Here is a 20,196-nt window from a genome sequence, read left to right as displayed (position 1 = left end):
ACCAGTTAGCAGCCTCTCTTAACAAAACAAACAGACCCAGTGGAGAGACCATGTGTCCACAACACATGGTGGAGATACTTCTAATATATGAAGTGTTGGCAGCCTAGTTTCAATCTGTCTGCCACACTGAATCAGCCTTTTCAAAGGTGAGATATCATGTTAACCACACTATAGTCCCGACTCCTACACCACCCTGGCCTCAGGTACAAAGTCTTTTAAAACTGCATGTGACATTTGAGAGGAGGTAGTTATTTCCCAAAGGTGTACATGCTCTCATGTCCACACCATGTGACATGGATGGTTCTTTCATGACCTTTAGCTGCGTACAAACAAATGTTTGGTACTCACATTTTTCAAAAATTTCTTTTTTTTTTTTTTTTTTTTTTTTTTTTTTGTACACATTTTCTAGTGAACACAAGATGTGTGTGCATGTGTTCCATGCAAATACAGTATGTGCAAATTAGCATTTGCATGTCAGTGTAGAAAGAAAATGGCATTCCAGTCAGTATTCAAATATTTAATAGTCACAACAATGGAATTATTTAACAATGACCTTTGTATTGTTATAACAATAACAATAATTTGGAAATAATAATTTGTCACACATGCTGTAATGAAAAACTGATGCTGTTGTGGTGTGTCAGTGACAAACTCCCTTAGGTAAGTCTATAGTAAAATATGTCAGATTTCATGGTTTGTTATTGTGTGTGCACTTTTTACTTCCTGGAAAGACCTGTATTCATGATTATTTATTGTATGATGGGGCAGCACGGTGGCGCAGTGGTTAGCGCTGTTGCCTTACAGTGAGAAGGTTCCGGGTTCGGGCCCCACCTGGGACCCTTCTGTGTGGAGTTTGCATGTTCTCCCCGTGCTTGTGTGGGTTCTCTCCGGGTACTCCGGCTTCCTCCCAAAGACATACAGCTTAGGTTGATTGGTGTCTCTAAATTGCCCATGGGGGTGCGTGTGTGTGGTTGTTTGTCTATGTGTTAGCCCTGCGATGGATTGGCAACCTGTCCAGGGTCCTGCCTTTGCCCGATTGCCAGCAGAGATTGGCTCCGGCCCCCACTGTGACCCCATTCAGGGACTAAGCGGTAGAAAATGAATGATCCTGATCTATTTTTAATCTTATAAAGTGATAGTTCATTAAACAAATTTATATTGCATACACATGTATTCTGTCTTACCACGACTGACTTTCATTCTCAGGCCATGGAAGGCTGTGTAAGTGCGAGCAGATAAAAGGCTAGGATAGCTGGGTTGCAAAAGAAGAAGAGAGGATGACAATGCTACTGTGAAAAAAGTTCTGGGGACCCAGGCCCAGGTGGGGAAACGAACTCAGGACTATGAACTCTGACGGTACCTCGTGACCAACAACAACTGACTGACGCTTTTGACAATCTTCTTATTTAATACTTTATCTATCGCATTGCAGGAGGAGAGTCTGTTCTCTGTTTCCATAACTACAAGATTATCTGTTTAAATACTACTCTATTCAGAATAAGTGTAATATCAAATGATCCTTTAAATTGGGATGGTTTGTCTGAATTAATTTAGTCGGCATCACACTCTAGCCACGACATCTTCCTGACCACCCAAAGCCTGTCTCAACTTGTGTCAACATTCTTTCTTTTGCAACTTCCATCACTTGGTCTTCTTTTCTGTCTTACCTCTCCTCTTCTTCCTGACCACCAGAGTCATCCTACACACCACCATCCGATGCTGTCTGGCTACACTTTCTCCTACCACCACTTTACAGTCACTAATCTCTCTCAGATTGCCTCGTCTACATAGAATGTAGTCTACCTGCGTACTCCTACCTCCACTCTTATATGTAACTCTATGTTCCTCCCTCTTCTGGAAATAGGTGTTAACTACAGCCATTTCCATCCTCTTAGCAAAGTCCACCACCATCTGTCCTTCTAGGTTCCTTCCCTTAACACCAAACCTGCCCATCACCTCCTCATCACCTTTGTTCCCCTCACCAACATGCCCGTTGAAGTCTGCCCCAATCACCACTCTCTCCCCTCTGGGAATACTCTCCATCACCTCATCTAACTCACTCCAGAATCTCTCCTTCTCTTCTAACTCACACCCTACTTGTGGAGCATAACCACTGACTACATTCAACATTACCCCTTCAATGTCCAACTTCAAACTGATCACCCTGTCTGACACTCTTTTCACCTCTAAAATATTCCTCACTAGCTCCTCCTTCAGGATCACTCCTACCCCATTTCTCTTCCTGTCCACACCATAATAAAACAGTTTGTATCCCCCTCCAATACTACGCACTTTGCTTCCCTTCCACCTGGTCTCCTGCACACAGTATATCTACCTTCCTTCTCTCCATCATGTCCACAAGCTCTCTACCTTTCCCTGTCATTGTGCCAACGTTAAGAGTCCCTATTCTCAGACCTATACTCCTGCCTTTCCTCTTCTCTCTCTGTCTACAAATCCTTCTACCTCCTCTTCTTCTTTGACCAACAGTAGTCCAATTTCCGCCAGCACCCTGTAGGTCAATAGCACTGGTGGTGGTCGTTGTTAACCCGGGCCTCAACTGATCCTGTGAGGAGTTCGCACTGATGATTCGTATGTTTAAATTTGGCATGTTTTTACGCCAGATGCCCTTCCTGACGCAACCCTCTCTATTTATCCGGGCTTGGGACTAGCGCAGAAGTCACTGGCTTGCAACCCCTGTGGCTGGCTTAAACAAAGTTATATTGATACTGTATTTTAAAAGGAGCTGCAAGAAGGTGTGGCTGACACAGAAGTGGTGGTGCACTAATCTAACTAATCTACTGTATAAACAGGGTAAGCAAAATAATGGAAAATATTTGGAAATGAATCGCAGTTGTTTTGACATTCAGACATCTCAGTAGACTTTCGAGGAGCTCCCTTTCTCCCCCACTTTTTCGTGGTCAGACTAAATGACAGATATAACATTTATAGGTACTAGGTGCACCCTCCTGAATGAATATATACAACTTTGTATTCTTGAGTGTTATGGTTCATACATTACCTATTTCATTTTCTGCTTTACAAAATGTCAGAAGGAAAACCAAATGCCAGTAAGAGAGAGGACTGACTGTGGCACTTAAAACTTATGCTGCCTTGTTTTCTTTTTGAAACCGTATGATCTGTATCTTAAATGAAAAATGGTATTCATGCACAGAAAGTGTGGGAAGAATGTTTGTTTTTTTGTTTTAAGGAAATTGACAAGAAAAAGAGAGATTGTTTTGTTGATCCTTAAAGTGAAGTTTACTGTGATGCTGCGCTTCGATGGTGTTATGGTTGGTCCCCCTCACCAGGAGGGTGAGGGAGAACTGAGGTAGTACTCAAGTGTGCTGACCCAGGTGCTAGTGAGAAAAAGGTGCTTTAATTGAGAAATACAAAGTAACAAAAATAACGTATCATAGTCCATGTACATATACAAGCAAAGTAGGGCAGAGATGGTGGAGGACACCAGGACAAACAGGTGAGTAAAACGGACTAACGGCAGGAACCAGGAGTAGGAGGATGAAGACGGACAGGTACAAATAAGAGACAAACATGCCGACATCAACACGCAGAGTCTGTCAGCATTGATGCCAGTTACATATAGCCAAACACACCAGTTCTACGTACTTCACACGGATAAAAATTTTGTGTTGCGCACAACAGTGCCGCAGTGGAATCTGCCTCTGGTTTTACGCGTGCTCAGCGGGCCTCCTTTTGAGCCCATGGCACACATCTTTCTCAAACATCTCTCCCTGAAAACAGCGCTCCTCCTAGCCTTGACTTCAGCTAAGCGCGTGGGCGATCTGTGTGCACTGTCTGTCTCACCGGCATGCCTCCTTATCCGTGGAGACGGTAGCGCGGCCATTCTCAGACCGAACCCCACGTATCCACCTAAATTAATCTCATCCTCTTACCGATGCAGAGTTATTTCTCTGGATGGGTTCTTCACTCCTCCTCACGGAAACGAGGCAGAGAGGAACCTCCACGCCCTCTGCCCGGTGTGTGCTTTGTCCCATTATGTGGGGACAATTCTAGAGCCCATTCTACACGAGCCTTCGCGTCCTCCACTGCCCTTCTTAGAGGCATGGCTGTGGAAGATATATGCACGGCAGCCTCCTGGGCTTCCCCTTGTCCCTTCCCCCGTTTTTACCTCCGGGATACATCCAAGTTCTCACTGGCTCACTCGGTCCTGAGTATCGTGCGCGACGGTGAGCCCCTTCCCCATCGTGCCACCACCGCTGAGCGCTGACCCTGGGTCACTCGCTCAGGCGGAAAAATGAACAGCCAAACTCCAACCAGTCTGATCGCTGTGCGCTGGTGCGGTGTGTGTGCCCTGCTACACTCACACACTCCATGCGCCCCAATGGTCATCTTTTCTGTGATGCGCCCACGGGTGCTTGTTCTTTTCGCTGTGCGCTGCGCACTGGTGGGATGTGTGCTCTGCTTCATTCACACACACACCCCATGCACTCCCCATTGCACCTGTGCCTACTTGGATGCGCCCACAGGCGCCTGTTTTTTGCCACACGCTGTTTGAGGCATGTATGTCTCATTATCCAACATGCTATCCAGCCGCCCCGCCTTGCACTCCCCCGTGGCTGCTTGGCTAGTGTCGTGGGGTGCTTGGCGAGCTGGAACAACAGATGTAAGGTTGGTCTGTGACTTGAATGTAATACAGTACAGCACAAATGGACAGACAGGAATAAAATAGCTGTTTTTGGTGTAGTGGTACAACTTGAATAGTCTCTGCGAGGTGTGCTTAGTACAAAGTCTCACTTTACTGTTTTAGCAGATGTTGCTGTTTGATGGATGATAGTTGTGTGGAAGTCCAAAGTCACCAAAACGTTTTGAGGTGCACAAACTACATTTTAAGTGTTACTCAGTTTGCTACTCAGCGTTGGAGAGCATGCAGGCGCATGTTTGGAAGAGCAGAATCAGATTTGAGAGTGTACACTTGGCAATGTGCACGCTCATATTTCTCTATATATTCTGTCCTCTCTCTCAAATCTGAGTCTGCTCTTACGAATCCGTTCCCTGTGCTCTCAATCTATGATTTGCAACCTGAAGAGTGCTCGCGGCTTGTTTTGTGCACCTTCAAAACCTCTGGCTCTGACTGACTGTCACATGAGCCCCAGTGGAGAAATAATAGTGCAAACTCAGAAATGAATTCATGCACACATGGCCGGGGATATGCTCTCAAACCTGACTCTGCTCTTACAAATCTGTGTTTGTGCACTCTCAAATGCTGGGTTGCAAACTGAGTGGTGCTCACTGTGGTTTGGATGGGGATGTACAGTGGTGTGAAAAAGTGTTTGCCCCCTTACTGCTTTCTTATCTTTTTGCATGTTTGTCACACTGTAATGTTTCAGATCATCAAACAAATTTAAATATTAGTCAACGATAACACAAGTAAACACATCATGCAGTTTTTAAATGAAGGTTTTTATTATTAAGGGAAAACAAAATCCAAAACTATATAGCCCTGTGTGAACAAGTGTTTGCCCCCCTGTCAAAACACTGGTTTATCGCACCTGAGTTCAATTTCTCTAGCCACACCCAGGCCTGATTACTGCCACACCTGTTCGCAATCAAGAAATCACTTAAATAGGACCTGCCTGACAAAGTGAAGTAGACCAAAAGATCCTCAAAAGCTAGACATCATGCCGAGATCCAAAGAAATTCAAAAACAAATGAGAAAGAGAATAATGGAGCTCTATCAGTCCGGAAAAGGTTATAAAGCCATTTCTAAAGCTTTGGGACTGCAGCGAACCACAGTGAGAGCCATTATCCACAAATGGCGAAAACATGGAACAGTGGAGAACCTTCCCAGGAGTGGCCGGCCGACCAAAATTACCCCAAGAGCGCAGCGACAACTCATCCAAGAGGTCACAAAAGACCCCACAACAACATCCAAAGAACTGCAGGCCTCACTTGCCTCAGTTAAGGTGAGTGTTCATGACTCCACCATAAGAAAGAGACTGGGCAAAAATGGTTTGCATGGCAGAGTTCCAAGACGAAAACCACTGCTGAGCAAAAAGAACATAAAGGCTTGTCTCAGTTTTGCCAGAAAACATCTTGATGATCCCCAAGACTTTTGGGATAATACTCTGTGGCCAGACGAGACAAAAGTTGAACTTTTTGGAAGGTGTGTGTCCCATTATGTGTGGCGTAAAAGTAACACCGCATTTCAGAACAAGAACATCATACCAACAGTAAAATATGGTGGTGGTAGTGTGATGGTCTGGGGCTGTTTTGCTGCTTCAGGCCCTGGAAGACTTGCTGTGATAAATGGAACCATGAATTCTGCTGTGTACCAAAATATCCTGAAGGAGAATGTCCGGCCATCCGTTTGTGACCTCAAGCTGAAGCGAACTTGGGTTCTGCAGCAGGACAATGATCCAAAGCACACCAGCAAGTCCACTTCTGAATGGCTAAAGAAAACCAAAATGAAGACTTTGGAGTGGCCTAGTCAAAGTCCTGACCTGAATCCAATTGAGATGCTGTGGCATGACCTTAAAAAGGCGGTTCATGCCCGAAAACCCTCCAATGTGGCTGGCTTACAACAATTCTGCAAAGATGAGTGGGCCAAAATTCCTCCACAGCGCTGTAAAAGACTCATGGCAAGTTATCGAAAACGCTTGATTGCAGTTGTTGCTGCTAAGGGTGGCCCAACCAGTTATTAGGTTTAGGGGGCAAACACTTGTTCACACAGGGCTATATAGTTTTGGATTTTGTTTTCCCTTAATAATAAAAACCTTCATTTAAAAACTGCATGATGTGTTTACTTGTGTTATCTTTGACTAATATATAAATTAGTTTGACGATCTGAAACATTACAGTGTGACAAACATGCAAAAAGATAAGAAATCAGTAAGGGGGCAAACACTTTTTCACACCACTGTACAGTAACCCAAGCTTCTATTAGTATAGGCGTAGCCCTCTAAACTGGCGGCCCTGCTGTCCCCCCCCCCGCCAGCTGAAGAAAAAGTGCTTTTTTTTTTTAGGGAGGCGAGTTTCGGTTACAGTGGCAGTTATACTGCTGCTGCGTACCTAATTGAGGACAGCCCAGTGCAGGGCACAGGGCGCGAAAGAATCTCTTCAGGACTGCGCATGTGCGAGGGATAAACCCAATAGCGACAGCTCTTAGAGAGCAGGGAAAAAGCACCCGGAAACACAGAGCCTAATACATTTATCAGTTTTGGGCTAACCCCTTACACAGATGAAGTCCGTCCCGCAGACTCCATCTCTTATCTAGAGCTCCACATTCTTGGAGCAGCTGCATATTACCTAGTCATAACAAAATGAGGTAGCTCAATGTGTGTGTATGCTGTATGCGTGATGTGTAACTAATCATTCATTCAGACATAATTCTTACACAAGATTAATACAAAAATAACTGGTGTCAAGGTACCCTTCTCAGAGTCAACATTATCTTCTAACCTTGAAAAAGAGCAGACTTTGAATCTTACTAAACTGCATTACTAACACAGATTAAAGTCTAATAATTATCTGACTGATTTGTTAATTTCTAACAATATACAGTGGCAAGATGTCAGTTTTCTTCCTCCTGAAGTCAACAATGACCTCCTTTGTCTTTGAGGTATTAAGGAGCAGGTTGTTCTCTCTGCACCACACTATCAGCCTCTCTACCTCATCCCTGTAGGCAGTCTCATCCTCACCAGCTCCATCTGAATGGTCCATATCAGTTTGTTTTTCACTTCTATCTTAATATTTCCAGCCTAGGGTGTAATCTTTTTTTTTTTTTTTATTGAAACAAAGTAACACATTAACAAAACAGGTCCGGACATGGGAGACAAGATAATGGATACATGACATTACAAAAAGATGTAGAGTGTTTTACAAGATCGTGGTGTGTGACGATGTGAAGTGTGGGTATTTCCAACTTATACAGTCTATGAAGCGCACGAAAGGGAAAAGGAGAGAAAAAGATTTAACAATAACAATGATAAGAATACAACTAATAAAAGCAGCTTGTTAAATTTTTAGAGGTTGGTGGGAATGTGCGTGGCCTCAGTCCCAAGTGCTTGGTTCAAGTTGAAATGTGTTAAAAATGGGTTCGTTGTGTCATTAAAAGCTCACTTAGCAGTTTTTCAGTAAACAGACAATATCTAAGGGCGTCTTTTACGTAGTGACGCAGGAAGCGTCATCTCGGCGTACTCGGCGTACTTACTACGTCATATCTTCCAGCTCAACCGCTGGTTCCTGGCCGGCTTAGGTAGCCGTGTCAGGCCCAACTCCTCTGTGAACCGTTATTCATGTTTTACCGCCATTCACCGGTTAAAAAAGCGGCTGCTCCGCTCAGCCTGTGTGGCGCTAAGGTCGGCATGAATAACTGAAGCAGCTGAAACACCGGGACTCGCTGTTAGGTTAGTGCTTGTTTGAGTTGTTGGTTTTGTGAGTTAAAGGGCTCCTCACAGGAAACGCTGAGTGACCTGATACGTTTCGTTTTCGGAATGAATCCCTGCAGTCAGTAAACTCTCTTTTCTGTGGTCTGTTCTGGTGTCTTCGTGTAAAGCTCAGAATTAAACTAGTGTTTTCTTTTTTTTTATTCCACCACAAGTAACTAATTATTAGCTTCATGGGAAATGACTTGTGATGGGAGCTTTGTTCCCGTGGAACCTCTGTACAGCTGCCCTGTTCTGTGTGTCTCCACCAGAAACACACAGGGACACTAGCACTGACATGTCCCTGACCTGCTTTATATCACTATAATGCAGGGCCAGGTTAACCTCCTAGAAGGACCAGGTACAAAAACAGCTGATTGGCCCTTATTAACCCCCATCATACAGAGTGTTAGAAGTTTGACATTTGTTCAATAAATCTGGAGTGAGATCATCAGTCCCCACCAGGCTAGCTGTGCATTACTGCCTGAGCTTTACTGGTGCTGCTCAAGTGATATTTTTTACCTCACAATCTTGTGTATAAGTGTAACACTTGGAAAACCTTGTTTGAGTTGAGAGTACGCAAAGAACATGATGAGCTGAAGTTAGGGACTGTCTCTGCATTGCATGCATTTTTCTCATGTTCTCTTCCATTACATATATGGCAGTTTCACTATTTTCCCAGTTGCCAAAAAACCCACTTCTGCTTTAGAACTGAAGTGATTAATTGATTAAACATTTACAACAACAATATTAGAGCATGTATCAGGCCATATATTTCTGGCCAAACCTGACCTATGCCAGAGAGTGTGGTGTCCAAACCCAACTTCGACCTAAAAGGCTTGTACTATACAGTATAATGTCTGAATCCGACCCAAGCTCCACACATTTTAGTTTGTGCAGTGATTTTCTCCTTATCAATAAATGAAGCAGACTTTTGAGTGCTTCAGCCGTCTAGCCTAAAGTTTGACATCCGTGTCCAAACCTGAACCAAACATAATTTCAAAATTTCTGTCTGAACCCGGCTCGATCACTCAGGTATTGATGGGTCCAGTCGGGCTCAGTTTAGGTATCCACGGTCTAAACAATGTGGATAATTCATTGTTTGGATGTTTAGTTAGGGAGAACACATGTTGTCAAGTCATTTCTGGGTCCCTTGAGGAGTGAGAAGTGAGGTGATGTAAAATAAGGTAATGAGAATAATAATCACCTTTATTTTTATTTTGGCCAAGTATGTTACACACAAGGAATATGTTTCCGGTACAGAACCGAGGCAGCCATCTGCTGTGCCACCTCACACTGATGGTGAGAAGTACTCAAGGTCAAGACCAGGGTCAAAAGAGGATGGGGGACTGGTCATATTTTATGTTCTACTGCAGTGGTGTAAATTAATAGCTAATTTGTAATTAATCAAATTATGGTATGTATATCCAAATGAAATGAATTAATGAGTAAACCTGGGGCTTTTAGGGCCCTGGTAGGTGCCTGCTTTGCCTGGTTGGTAATTCAGCCTTGGTCTAGTTTAATTAAATCAGACGCAGAGAGTTGACATCACTCGCATTTCTTCCTCTTTCACAATCGAACATCAATAAGTATTCATAAATTGTTTCCATCAGCAGCGACAGAAGTGAGGTGGAGCCTGAGGTGTGACAACCGTGGTGATGGTGTTGGACTCAGGTGAAATCTTCATGGATCAGGTAGAGGGTGAACACATTGGGAGCAGTGGGAACCTGTTAGAGGCAGATGTTGGAGCAGATTCACCAAAAACCATCAACAGCTTTGCTGCGACGCCCAAACTGCTGGCCAAAAGGAGCAATGTTGTTAGAAAGGAGAGGGTGTGCCACAATGGGGTTCCAGCCCAGATGAACAGCAGCCAGGTAGAGAGGAGGCCATCATCATTAAAAGGTGGGGCCACACCGAAACAGCAACTCCGCCGCCCTCTCAGCTTGGAGATGACACCACAGCGCCCGCGAGGGACTCAGCAGCAGATGACAGACAGGCGGATTGTGCAGCCTCCTTGGCGCAGTGGTTCAGCTGCCCCCTCTCCCCCGGCTCGCAGCCTGACCAGCCCCAGTTTGGGAGCAGGCAGCTGGATGCGCCGCAGTGAAAGCACCTGCTCGGTCAACTACTCCTTGGGGCTTCGGACCAGCAAAGGGCAAATGCGACCTGCTACCTCCCTTCCACACATAGCTAAAGGGCTGGGGGGCACAACACAGCCTACACCCTCCAGGCCCTGTCTGCTTGTCGCCCTCAGACCTCTAAACTTGGAAGAGGAGAAGCAGGCTTTCTTCCAGTCTGACTACAAGTATGAGCCTCAGTTTGAGTATGCGCAGCCTGAGCCGAACAGTGTGCTGGAGAAGTATAGGGAGGGTTCAGGCCTCTTCCTTGAACAGGTAAGTCATAATCACACATTTAAGAATCATCCTCTAAGTTATTATGATGATGATCATGGTGACTCTCCTTTCTGCCTGCAGGCGGTTGGAATCATGGAGTGCATCCTGAAGAAGTTTGGCTCATATGAGAACTTTGAGGAGGTGACAGGCGGCTGTGTCCTCCCCAAAAGTCAGGTCTGGGCTGCTGTACGCAAATATCTGCAGAAAGAAGGCTGTGTGGGAGAGGTGAGTGCAGTGAGAAACATGCAGCACATACAGAGACAAATCACCTGTAAGCAACTCACAGATTATATAGTGAGATCATTAGTCCCCACCCAAAAACTCTGCACAGCTTTTTGTAACACCATGAGAGCAACAACTGGAAATTAACAAGTATATGATTGGCCAGTGCAAAATGCTGCTTAGTCAGGCTCCGCTGTCAACTCAGCATTTTTTTTTATTATTTGGGTACCCTCTGTGTTAGCAGCCCAGTGTGCCACTGCAGCTGCTCCATTAAAATGAATTGAGTGTGAATAAATGTATTGAAAATGGTGTAGAAACATATATTCTTGGGATGCAAAATAGATTATTTTCATTGGTTAACATAATATATTATAATCTGATAAAATCTAGTATTCTTTAATCATTTCCTGTGTAAAATTTAAATAATTATAATAAATCTCAATCTTAAATGAACTCAATCCAAACTGATTCTTTAATTGTACAAACCTGAGGTCCCAGCATTTAAATGATATACAGGTAATTTACAGAACATTTACCTGCAGGCAATTTGGTGTCACTTAACTTAAAACGGCACTAAACTGCAGCCAAGTGAAATTTAACAAAATACATTTACTCAAATACATTATTTAAGGTACTTACACATTTTTAAACATTTTATACTTATTACTTCTACTTCACTACATTTCAGTGGGAAACATTGTACCTTTTACAATACCTACGGTTTCATTTACACACAGACAGGTAACTGATTAAAGGACAAACCAACATAAAGTGTGTTGGTAAATTACTGGGCCACCACATGCCATCAGAACAGACTCAGTGCATCTTAGCATTGATGCTACAAGTGGACTCTACTGGAGGGATGAACACCATTCTTCCAACAGATATTCCCTGGGTCTAGCATGTCACGCTAAAACCTCCCATAGGCATTCAGCTGGGTTGAGATCTGGTGACTGTGAAGGCCATAGCATATGAGTCACATTATTTTCATACTCATCAAACCATCCAGTGAGCCATTGTGCCCATGGAGGCACTGCCATCCTGGAAGAGACCAGTCATTTTAGCAGTCAGTGATTTAATTTCAGACATCTGACACCCAGTTCCCCAATGACTACTGTCCAAGTGAACATACTGTACTGCACTTTGAGATGAGCTGTTTGAGATGCTGACAGCTAAGCAGAGTCAGAAGTTTAAATAAACTGGAACTTGCTGGGTTATAAAAACTCAGCTGTGTGTCAATTTGGACCCAACTGTTTGGCCGAAGTGAAGGTAGTTAAACTAGACGCATGATGATGCCTCATTTGGCAAGGCAAGTTTATTTATATAGCATGTTTTCAAAAGCAACGGCAATTCAAATTGCTTAACGCAGTGCACACGGAAAGATAAAACATTAAAATGCTTTGTTTTATCTATATACTGCATGCATTTTAATATTTAATCTTTTCGTGTGTGCACTGCATTGAGCAATTTGAATTGCCATTGCTTATGAAAACGTGCTATATAAATAAGCTTGCCTTGTCAAATGAGGCATCATCATACATCTAGTTTAACTGCCATCACTTTGACCATTATATTTTGTACCCCTTTACTTCAGTCTTCCCAAGACTAAGGTCTTTACAATTTACATCAGAGATGGGCGTACTTTCTTCTGAAATTTTTCAAACATTGGTGTCTATATAGTCTCCCAGACAGTACAATGAAATCAGTTGGTCATTGATAAATGGATGAAAATTTTAAGTAAAAATAAAAGCATATAAAGTGCAATACTGGGTGAAATTAAGAAACATTAATTAAAAGTAGCAGAAGAAAGAACACTTTTTAGCTTAGTTTTAAAAGTGGCTCCAGTTGGGGCAGAGCTAAGTTCTAATGGAAGCTGGTGGGCAGCATCATGGTTAAAAGTATTAGGAGTCTAAGGAGTCTTAGAATCGATTCTTGTGCCACACAGTACCTCCTATCCCCTGTCTTCTAGATATGATCTGAGCCACCAATAGTTTTCCATTCTGCCGAGAAGTAATTAATGATCCACAGTGGCAAATGCTGCATTAAGATCTAATAACATCAAGATTAAGTTCCCTGAGTCATTATTCAAAATCTATACGAGAACAGTTTCAGTGCTGTGGTATGACCAGAAACCTGATTGAAATCTGTCAAGGATATCATTTGTTTGCAAGAAGTGTTGATTTTGTTAAAAGCTACTTTCTCAATAATCTTACTCATGAAGGGAAGATTTGAGATGTTACTTAATACTGAAGTATCCAGGTTTCTTTTTTTCAGGAGGGGCCTTGTAAGTGCAGTTTTTAATGATGCTGGAAAGAAGGTTGTAGCTTTCTGAGTCTATGACAATCAAAGTCCCAATTATTTAAGTGCCTAGTAGCCATTGTCCATAGGTTTTTATTAAGAAAACCCGAGGATATCAGTAGAAAAAACAAGCCAGGCTGAGAGCAAACAATAAAAGCGTCTGCACTGTAGCAAAGCATTAAGTAACTTTGCATAATTTTTGCACTACACACTTGAAATATTTTATCATTTTGGGCCCTGTGTTTTATGCTTTCTATAATCATGTGATCCTGTGAGGAACAGCACCTTATTGTGCTGCACACATGTTATATTTGACGTACACAGATGTAGTTGGAAGGTGAACAAATATGAACTTGTTAAGAATCCAGCTGACCAGGATGTTCATGTTTGCTCAGTCACCACAGAAGAACTATGTCATCACAATGCACTGTTTGTGCAAAATCACTGTTTGCTAACATGGCAAAAATCTAAAAATGACATTATAGAAGAAATGTCCTCTATAGAGGAGGAGGTGATGATGATGATGATGATATGTGTGTCTCCAGGTTGTGGTGCGTCTCTCTGATGAGCTGCTGTCTCAGGCAGTGATGGTGGTGGAGAGTTGTCGTCCCACACTGACCATCAACCTGGCCGGAGCTCGACAGCACTGGCTGGAGGGGATGCTGAGACATGAGATAGGTGCGCTGCTATTAACACAGGGCCACAAAGTGTCTGATTTTGGATTCATGATGCAACACAATGCTAACACGAGAGGCTGTAGTATTGATTGTAAACCAGCTTGTAGACTTTTTAGTTGCTGGAATTTGTTAAAGTGGCATCTCATTGTCTAGGGCTAAACTGGTTTGAATCCTGTTTGAAGGACAGGGGCTACTTTGTGTCAATTGGCAATTACACATCTGAGCATAGAAAATAATATGGAGTTCCCCAAGGCTCCATTTTTGGGTCTTTCCTGTTCGATATCTGTTGTCCCATACAGGTGCTGAGGGGGTTCACTGAACAATCAATGATTGGATATGCCACAGTTTTCTATAATTTAACAAAAGTGAAATAATTGTTTCTTGAGCCAAGTTAAAAAAATAAGTTTTGCTAATATTAAAAGTCACAAAGCAGGCCAGAAATCCTGGTGTGGTCATAGACTTAAACTTAAATTTTAATATTCACATTAATCACAAAAATCAGCCTACTATCACTCGAAGAAAATGTACAGTATGTCAAGAATTAGGATTTAGTATACACTCAGTTGCCAGTTTATCATGTGTACTGAGCTAAAACTGATGCAGTATGTTGTGTTGTCTGCTGCTTGTGTTTCAGAGAGGTGCTGGTTAAGTTATATGGTCATTTAGAGGCTGCAGTCCATGCTGCTGTTGAACTGTACTGCATTATACTAACAGGTGTCTCAGCAGGACTTATTAGGGTCTCTCTAAGACCAAAAAGACTAAAATGTAGACCACATTAACCCAGTTTTTTTTATCTTTACACTGTTTGTCAGAGAATGTTTTTGTTTAAAATTCCCATGCTGATTTTTATAAAACTAGACCTAGACCAAGTCTCAACCTCTCATGTCATATAGACCACCATAATGTGCCCAAAGTCAAGGTCTGCTCCAAGTCAGTTCTTTTAAATTTGAGCTGAAGCCTTTTGTTTGCCACTGCATTTTATTATATTTAATTTGGAATTATTTTATTTATATCATGCGCTGTAACTTCTGGTCTCCTGTTTTATTCTCATTTATCTTATTTTTATCCTCCATTTAATTTGACCTTTTTAAGATCTTTTCAAATTTGTCTTTTTATGTTGTGCTTCTTGTCTTAATGCCTTTTGTGTTAAATGTAATGCACTTTGAATTGAACAGCTGTTGAAAGGTTATGAACTTGTGGTTGTAAACTGCAGTGTTGTTTGGACTGTAGTCACTTTGACTGATTCAGTGACGTTTCTCCCCTCAGGCACACATTATCTGCGAGGTGTCAACAACAGTCTGCAGCCATGGGCCACCACTGAAGGCAGGAAGCAGTTTGGCCTTAAACCTGCCAATCCCACAGAGGAGGGTCTGGCCAGCCTGCACAGTGTGCTGCTACGAAAACAGCCCTACCTTTGGCGTGCGGCCCTGCTGTACTACACAGTGTACCACGCCACTAGCATGAGTTTCAGCCAGCTCTTCAGTCACATCGCCCGCTTTGTGCAAGACCCAGACATCCGTTGGGAATACTGTTTGAGAGCCAAGAGGGGACAGACGGATACCTCACAGCCTGGTGAACAAACAGACATTCACAATTTCCTTTACTACCTTTCCTTTAGGAGACTATTGAGTGTAAATACAACTATAGATTTAGAGTATTTTTTTAAGTTGTTTTTACCTACACATTGTCCAGAGGAGGTACAGTACTATTTTGCCAGCCCAGCATTCCCCCTCTCAGGCTGCAAGTACAGACAAGTGATAAATTAAAGGACAAACCAACATAAAGTATCTTAGTAAGGCGTTGGGCCACCAGAACAGCTTCAGTGTGACTTGTCATTGACTCTACAAGTCTCTGAACTCTACTGGAGGGATGAACACCATTCTTCCACCAGATATTCCCTCATTTGGTGTTTAATAATGGTGGTGGAGACGTTGTCTAACACATCAGTCCAAAAGCTTCCATGGATGTTCAGCTGGGTGGAGGCTATAGCATATGAGTCGCACCATTTTCATACTCATCAAACCATTCAGTGAACCCTTGTGTCCTGTGGATGGGGGCACTGTCATCCTGGAAAAGACCACTCCCATCAGGATAGAAATGTTTCATCATAGGATAAAGGTGATCACTCACAACAACTTTGTGTTCATTTGCAGTGACTCTTGGGACAAGTGAATCCAAACAATGCCAGTATTTGCATTTGTTATGTTTCTTCACTCTTTTATTCAGGTTTTCCTTTTGTCACCCGTCTGTATCTACTTGTAGCTGACAGGTGAAACCCAGAGCAATGAGAGTCAGAAAACCACCTGGTGTCACTCATAGTGCATTACTGTTAGCACACCATAATAACTGAAAACAACCTTGATGAGTTTATGAGCTCCTCTTTTCTGTCATCTGGATTATAACAGCTGGACAGTAAGAAGAGTATTTAAAGAGATTTTAGTGACTCAATCTAAGTGAGTAAACTGTAAAAGTGGAAGTTACACCTCCAAAAAACCAAAAGCAGTTATACTATAGAATAGCTCAGTTTTACAGAAAGATGAAATACAGCCCAGATATGTTCTGTTTCTATTATTATATGATGTGTTTTTCTGTCTCAGGTTGCTTCAGTAAAGATCAGGTTTATCTGGACGGCGTCCTCCGAATTCTTCGGCATCGAAGGACCATCGACTTCAAAATGCTGACATCTCTAGGCAAGGTCAGTGTCACTGCCTTTGTGTTTACATGCAAAAATAAGCGAGTAAACCTTTATTTCTATGCCACTTTTTAAAACCAGCGTTACAAGGTGTTTCACAGTGGCACAAAACATACAAGATACATACAAGGCACAAAATATAACAAGAATTCCTGAGAATGGCCAAACACAGAGAAATTCAACAAAAGGTAAAGAACAATATAGACCTATTGTAAGGTACAGAAAGTCAAAACTAAATAATGTAAATGTCTCGTTCACTGAAAGAAGTATTATAACCAAACTACAGACATTGTCACAGATTCAAAAAAGGGAAACAGATGCAGAAGGGTTTTCTGAGCTCAGTGTCATATTTGCAGCCTCAGGCCCCCTTGAGGTAAGAAAGAGGAAACACTATCACACAACAGCTGTGGCTGCACATACGGATCAGGTGACAGGGTTTCTGATGAGAGCCAGAACATCCTGATCACTGAGTTTTCAAACTTTATCAATGAAAGAATGAAGTCACAGTGAAGACAAACCTGCTATTAGTCATGTTGTCTCGTTACTGAACTTGGATCAGAAATGTCTGTTATTGCTGACTAGATGATGAAGGGATGCTTTTTTCTCCCAGGAAGCTAGATACACTGTCTCAAACAGTTTAACTGCCTGATGTATTAAAATGTTTGGAAAGACAAAGGAAAAAGGTGAAATTTTCTTTCCTTTTGATTACTGTCAAAATGCTGCAACGTATTCAGTGTAAAAACTGTGGTTTAATTTTGTATGATACCATCTGCAAAACTAAAGAACAGTACTTGAGTAAAGCCACTTAGTTACATCGGACCACTGTTAGCCAGTAGGTGTTTGCCTTTGTCCCCACTAGTCAGTTGTCTTCTTTACCACTGCAGGTGTCTTATGAAGACGTGGAGAGGCTGCGCCACCTGGCTGTGCTCTCCAGAACCAGAATCCCACACTTCATGCGAGACCAGGAGCGGTACCTGCAACATCTGGATCACATTGTCGCCATCAATGAGCTGGACGATTCAACGCTACAGCACCTGCTGCCTTGACCATCCCTGCATCACCTGAAGCCAAGAAGAACTGAAGGAGGCTGGTACAGTGACTGTGTCATGTGGCACCCTGAATATCCCTCAATATCCAGTATTGCCAATGCTTTATTTGAGCAATTTTGTAAAACTTGAATGATACAAACGAAAGGGACTTACACACTAACACCTCTCTCTACATTTTCACCTTTATCCAATCCATGTGTGTAGCTTACTGAGAGCTAAGTACAGTTCAAGTGCCCCTGCTCCCCGCTTTTACTCCCACTGTGTTACCTCAATCATGTAATCAACATTATAAATGTAGACCCATAGATAATCACTGCGCCCAACATGCATATAGGTCACCGTGGGCGTTTACATATTTAAACACGCATAATCACAGGCTTTATTTATGCAACTATTTGTTTTTGTTTTTACTGTAAGAGAACAAACTGAATGTTTCTGGTATTAGCTTTATACCTTCTTTTTTAAAGACAGTATTATTTTATGCCTTAGATTGTTTCAGAAAGGACACCAAGGACACTTTGAAAACCCCTGGGTGGGACAGTGGTTGCTGTGGCCACCATTCCTTAAATTATCAAGTGCCAGTGGACTCAGCCAAGTATTTAAATACTCCCCAGAGGTTTTCTAATATTTGTGTTAAGATAATCAGTGGTGTTTCTGTCTTAATAGTGACCTTGGTGGTCTTTGGATGTCATCATGCTACTGTGACGTGACCGTCCCCGAGCTACCCCCCGCGCACTAACCAAACTTTCTTTTGCAAAGTTAAAGGAATAGTTTGACATTTTGGGACATTTACAAACATTTTCTTCCTTGCGGAAATTGAAATGAAGATTAACACATCTGTCGTGTCTGTACACTCAATATGTAGCTGGAGTATAACTTCTGAGTGGCAGTGGTGGAAAGTAGCTAATACATTTGCAGTATCTGGTTTTTGAGTAATTTTGAGGTATCTGTTCTGTATTTGAGTATTACCATGTCCTGCTATGTCATACTTTGACTTCCCTACATTATATTTTACTCCACTATATTTATTTATTTTTAGTTACCAGTTAATTTTCATAATTAGATTAATAATACAACATACACTGTAATCATAAGACTGATTTCTGGTGGAAAATTCATAAGCTACCCAGCAGCATGTTAAGTCATTCACATTATAATCATATAAGCTTGTTAAAAATAGCTCCACCTTTACCAGCTGCAACATTAAATGTGATGTGCACAATAATACATCAATAATTATAATCCAATAATATATGTATTCATGTGTAACGTGCCAGTCTACATAATGAGTACTTGATAATACTTTTGTACTTTCAACTTAACATTTTTATGCAGGACTTTTACAGAGTATTTTTACACTGTGCTGTTGCTCGTTTTACAAAGGTAAAGAATGAGTACTTCTTCCACCACCACTTCCCAAATGTAAAAACTGTTTGCTAAAGTTCTATAAGAGTGCTGTGTAAGACTGGAAGGCTTCACCTGGCAAACTGCTGATTACCCTCTTGAAGGGGTTATGTGCAAATGAAAATGGCAAATTTATGTTTAAACATTTGCTAAAATGTCCAACTATTCCCTTAACATGTAAATAAAGTGCCAACGTGGTGTTTTTAATACACCGTTGGGCTATTTGTGAAGCAGCCGACCTCAACTACCGTAGTTCCTCACTCAAACGTGTCACTGGCTGAGGTGGAAGTAGGGGTGCTGTGGGCGTGCCTTTGATGGGTGTAGAGCTCATCTGCTGTAGTGCAGCGTGCGTCTGTCGTGTGTTTCTAGGCTGCTTTTTACTGTGTTTAGCACTTAACACTTAAGATGTCAGTCAGGTCATCTGCTTTGGGACCAGCCCCCTATGACCAGAATTAGCACTGGCAAACTGAAAAACCAGGTCACAACAAAAGTGGTGCAGGTTGACCAGCATTACAGCTGGTTCAGTAGTCCGACACTTGATCAAGATGGGAACTCCATTCTAGGATGCATTTAAAATACTTGGATTTTAAGGTTAACATGTAATTGACATTTACTCTGCGGTGTTTACAATTGTAGCTACTTCATAAGCAGATGTTTTAAATTTGAGCTCAGCCCAGACTCACTTATACAAATGCACCTATTTGTAATGCACGAATGTTGCACAAGTGTTTTATGTTCTGGAAAACACCTTGTCATTTAAGTTTATTTATTAAAAGTAAACACATGTGACCTCTCGTGTTTGTTTCATGACGCACCACAACAACACACTACCAACCTGGCCGTAGTTCATTACCTACATAGAGCTTACTTGAGAACTGTGGGGGTTCATGTTCCCTTCAGTACCAAAGTAATCCAGTGACAGTTGTCTGTGCATCCATGGTTACAGTGCAAAGAAGTACTACTACAGCTCACCAGGCATGTAACAAAATACAAATGTATGATAAAGGAAAAGGTCTCAAGTTGGAGCCCAGGGGCCTATTTCAAGAAGGCGGTTTTGTCGAA

At 42.3% G+C, this 20,196-nt stretch overlaps 1 protein-coding gene across 2 annotated transcripts; it reads left to right on the top strand.

Moving 5' to 3' along the window:
- Positions 1-8,148: 8,148 nt before the first annotated feature.
- kiaa0895l lies at positions 8,149-20,196 on the top strand. Of its 2 annotated transcripts, none has more exons than XM_020619917.1 (7): positions 8,149-8,384; positions 10,019-10,792; positions 10,874-11,017; positions 13,858-13,990; positions 15,256-15,561; positions 16,587-16,684; positions 17,566-20,196. In XM_020619917.1, the coding sequence occupies exons 2-7, from the start codon at positions 10,061-10,063 to the stop codon at positions 17,725-17,727; spliced, it is 1,575 nt and encodes a 524-aa protein (XP_020475573.1). In that variant the 5' UTR covers positions 8,149-8,384; positions 10,019-10,060; the 3' UTR covers positions 17,728-20,196. The 2 variants fall into 2 exon arrangements, with proteins under 2 accessions (XP_020475573.1, XP_020475572.1); XM_020619916.1 differs by having other exon boundaries at positions 10,016-10,792.

Source organism: Monopterus albus, unplaced genomic scaffold (genome assembly GCF_001952655.1).
Source record: "Monopterus albus unplaced genomic scaffold, M_albus_1.0 scaffold228.1, whole genome shotgun sequence".
Taxonomy (NCBI): Eukaryota; Metazoa; Chordata; class Actinopteri; order Synbranchiformes; family Synbranchidae; genus Monopterus; species Monopterus albus.
This window is presented reverse-complemented; position numbering and strand designations above follow the sequence as displayed.

Coding starts and splice junctions, on each gene's coding strand:
- kiaa0895l (XM_020619917.1), top strand. CDS start 10,061: ATGGTGTTGGACTCAGGTGAAATCTTCATGGATCAGGTAGAGGGTGAA. Junction 11,018..13,857: donor AAGAAGGCTGTGTGGGAGAG/GTGAGTGCAGTG, acceptor GTGTGTCTCCAG/GTTGTGGTGCGTCTCTCTGA. Junction 15,562..16,586: donor GACGGATACCTCACAGCCTG/GTGAACAAACAG, acceptor TTTCTGTCTCAG/GTTGCTTCAGTAAAGATCAG.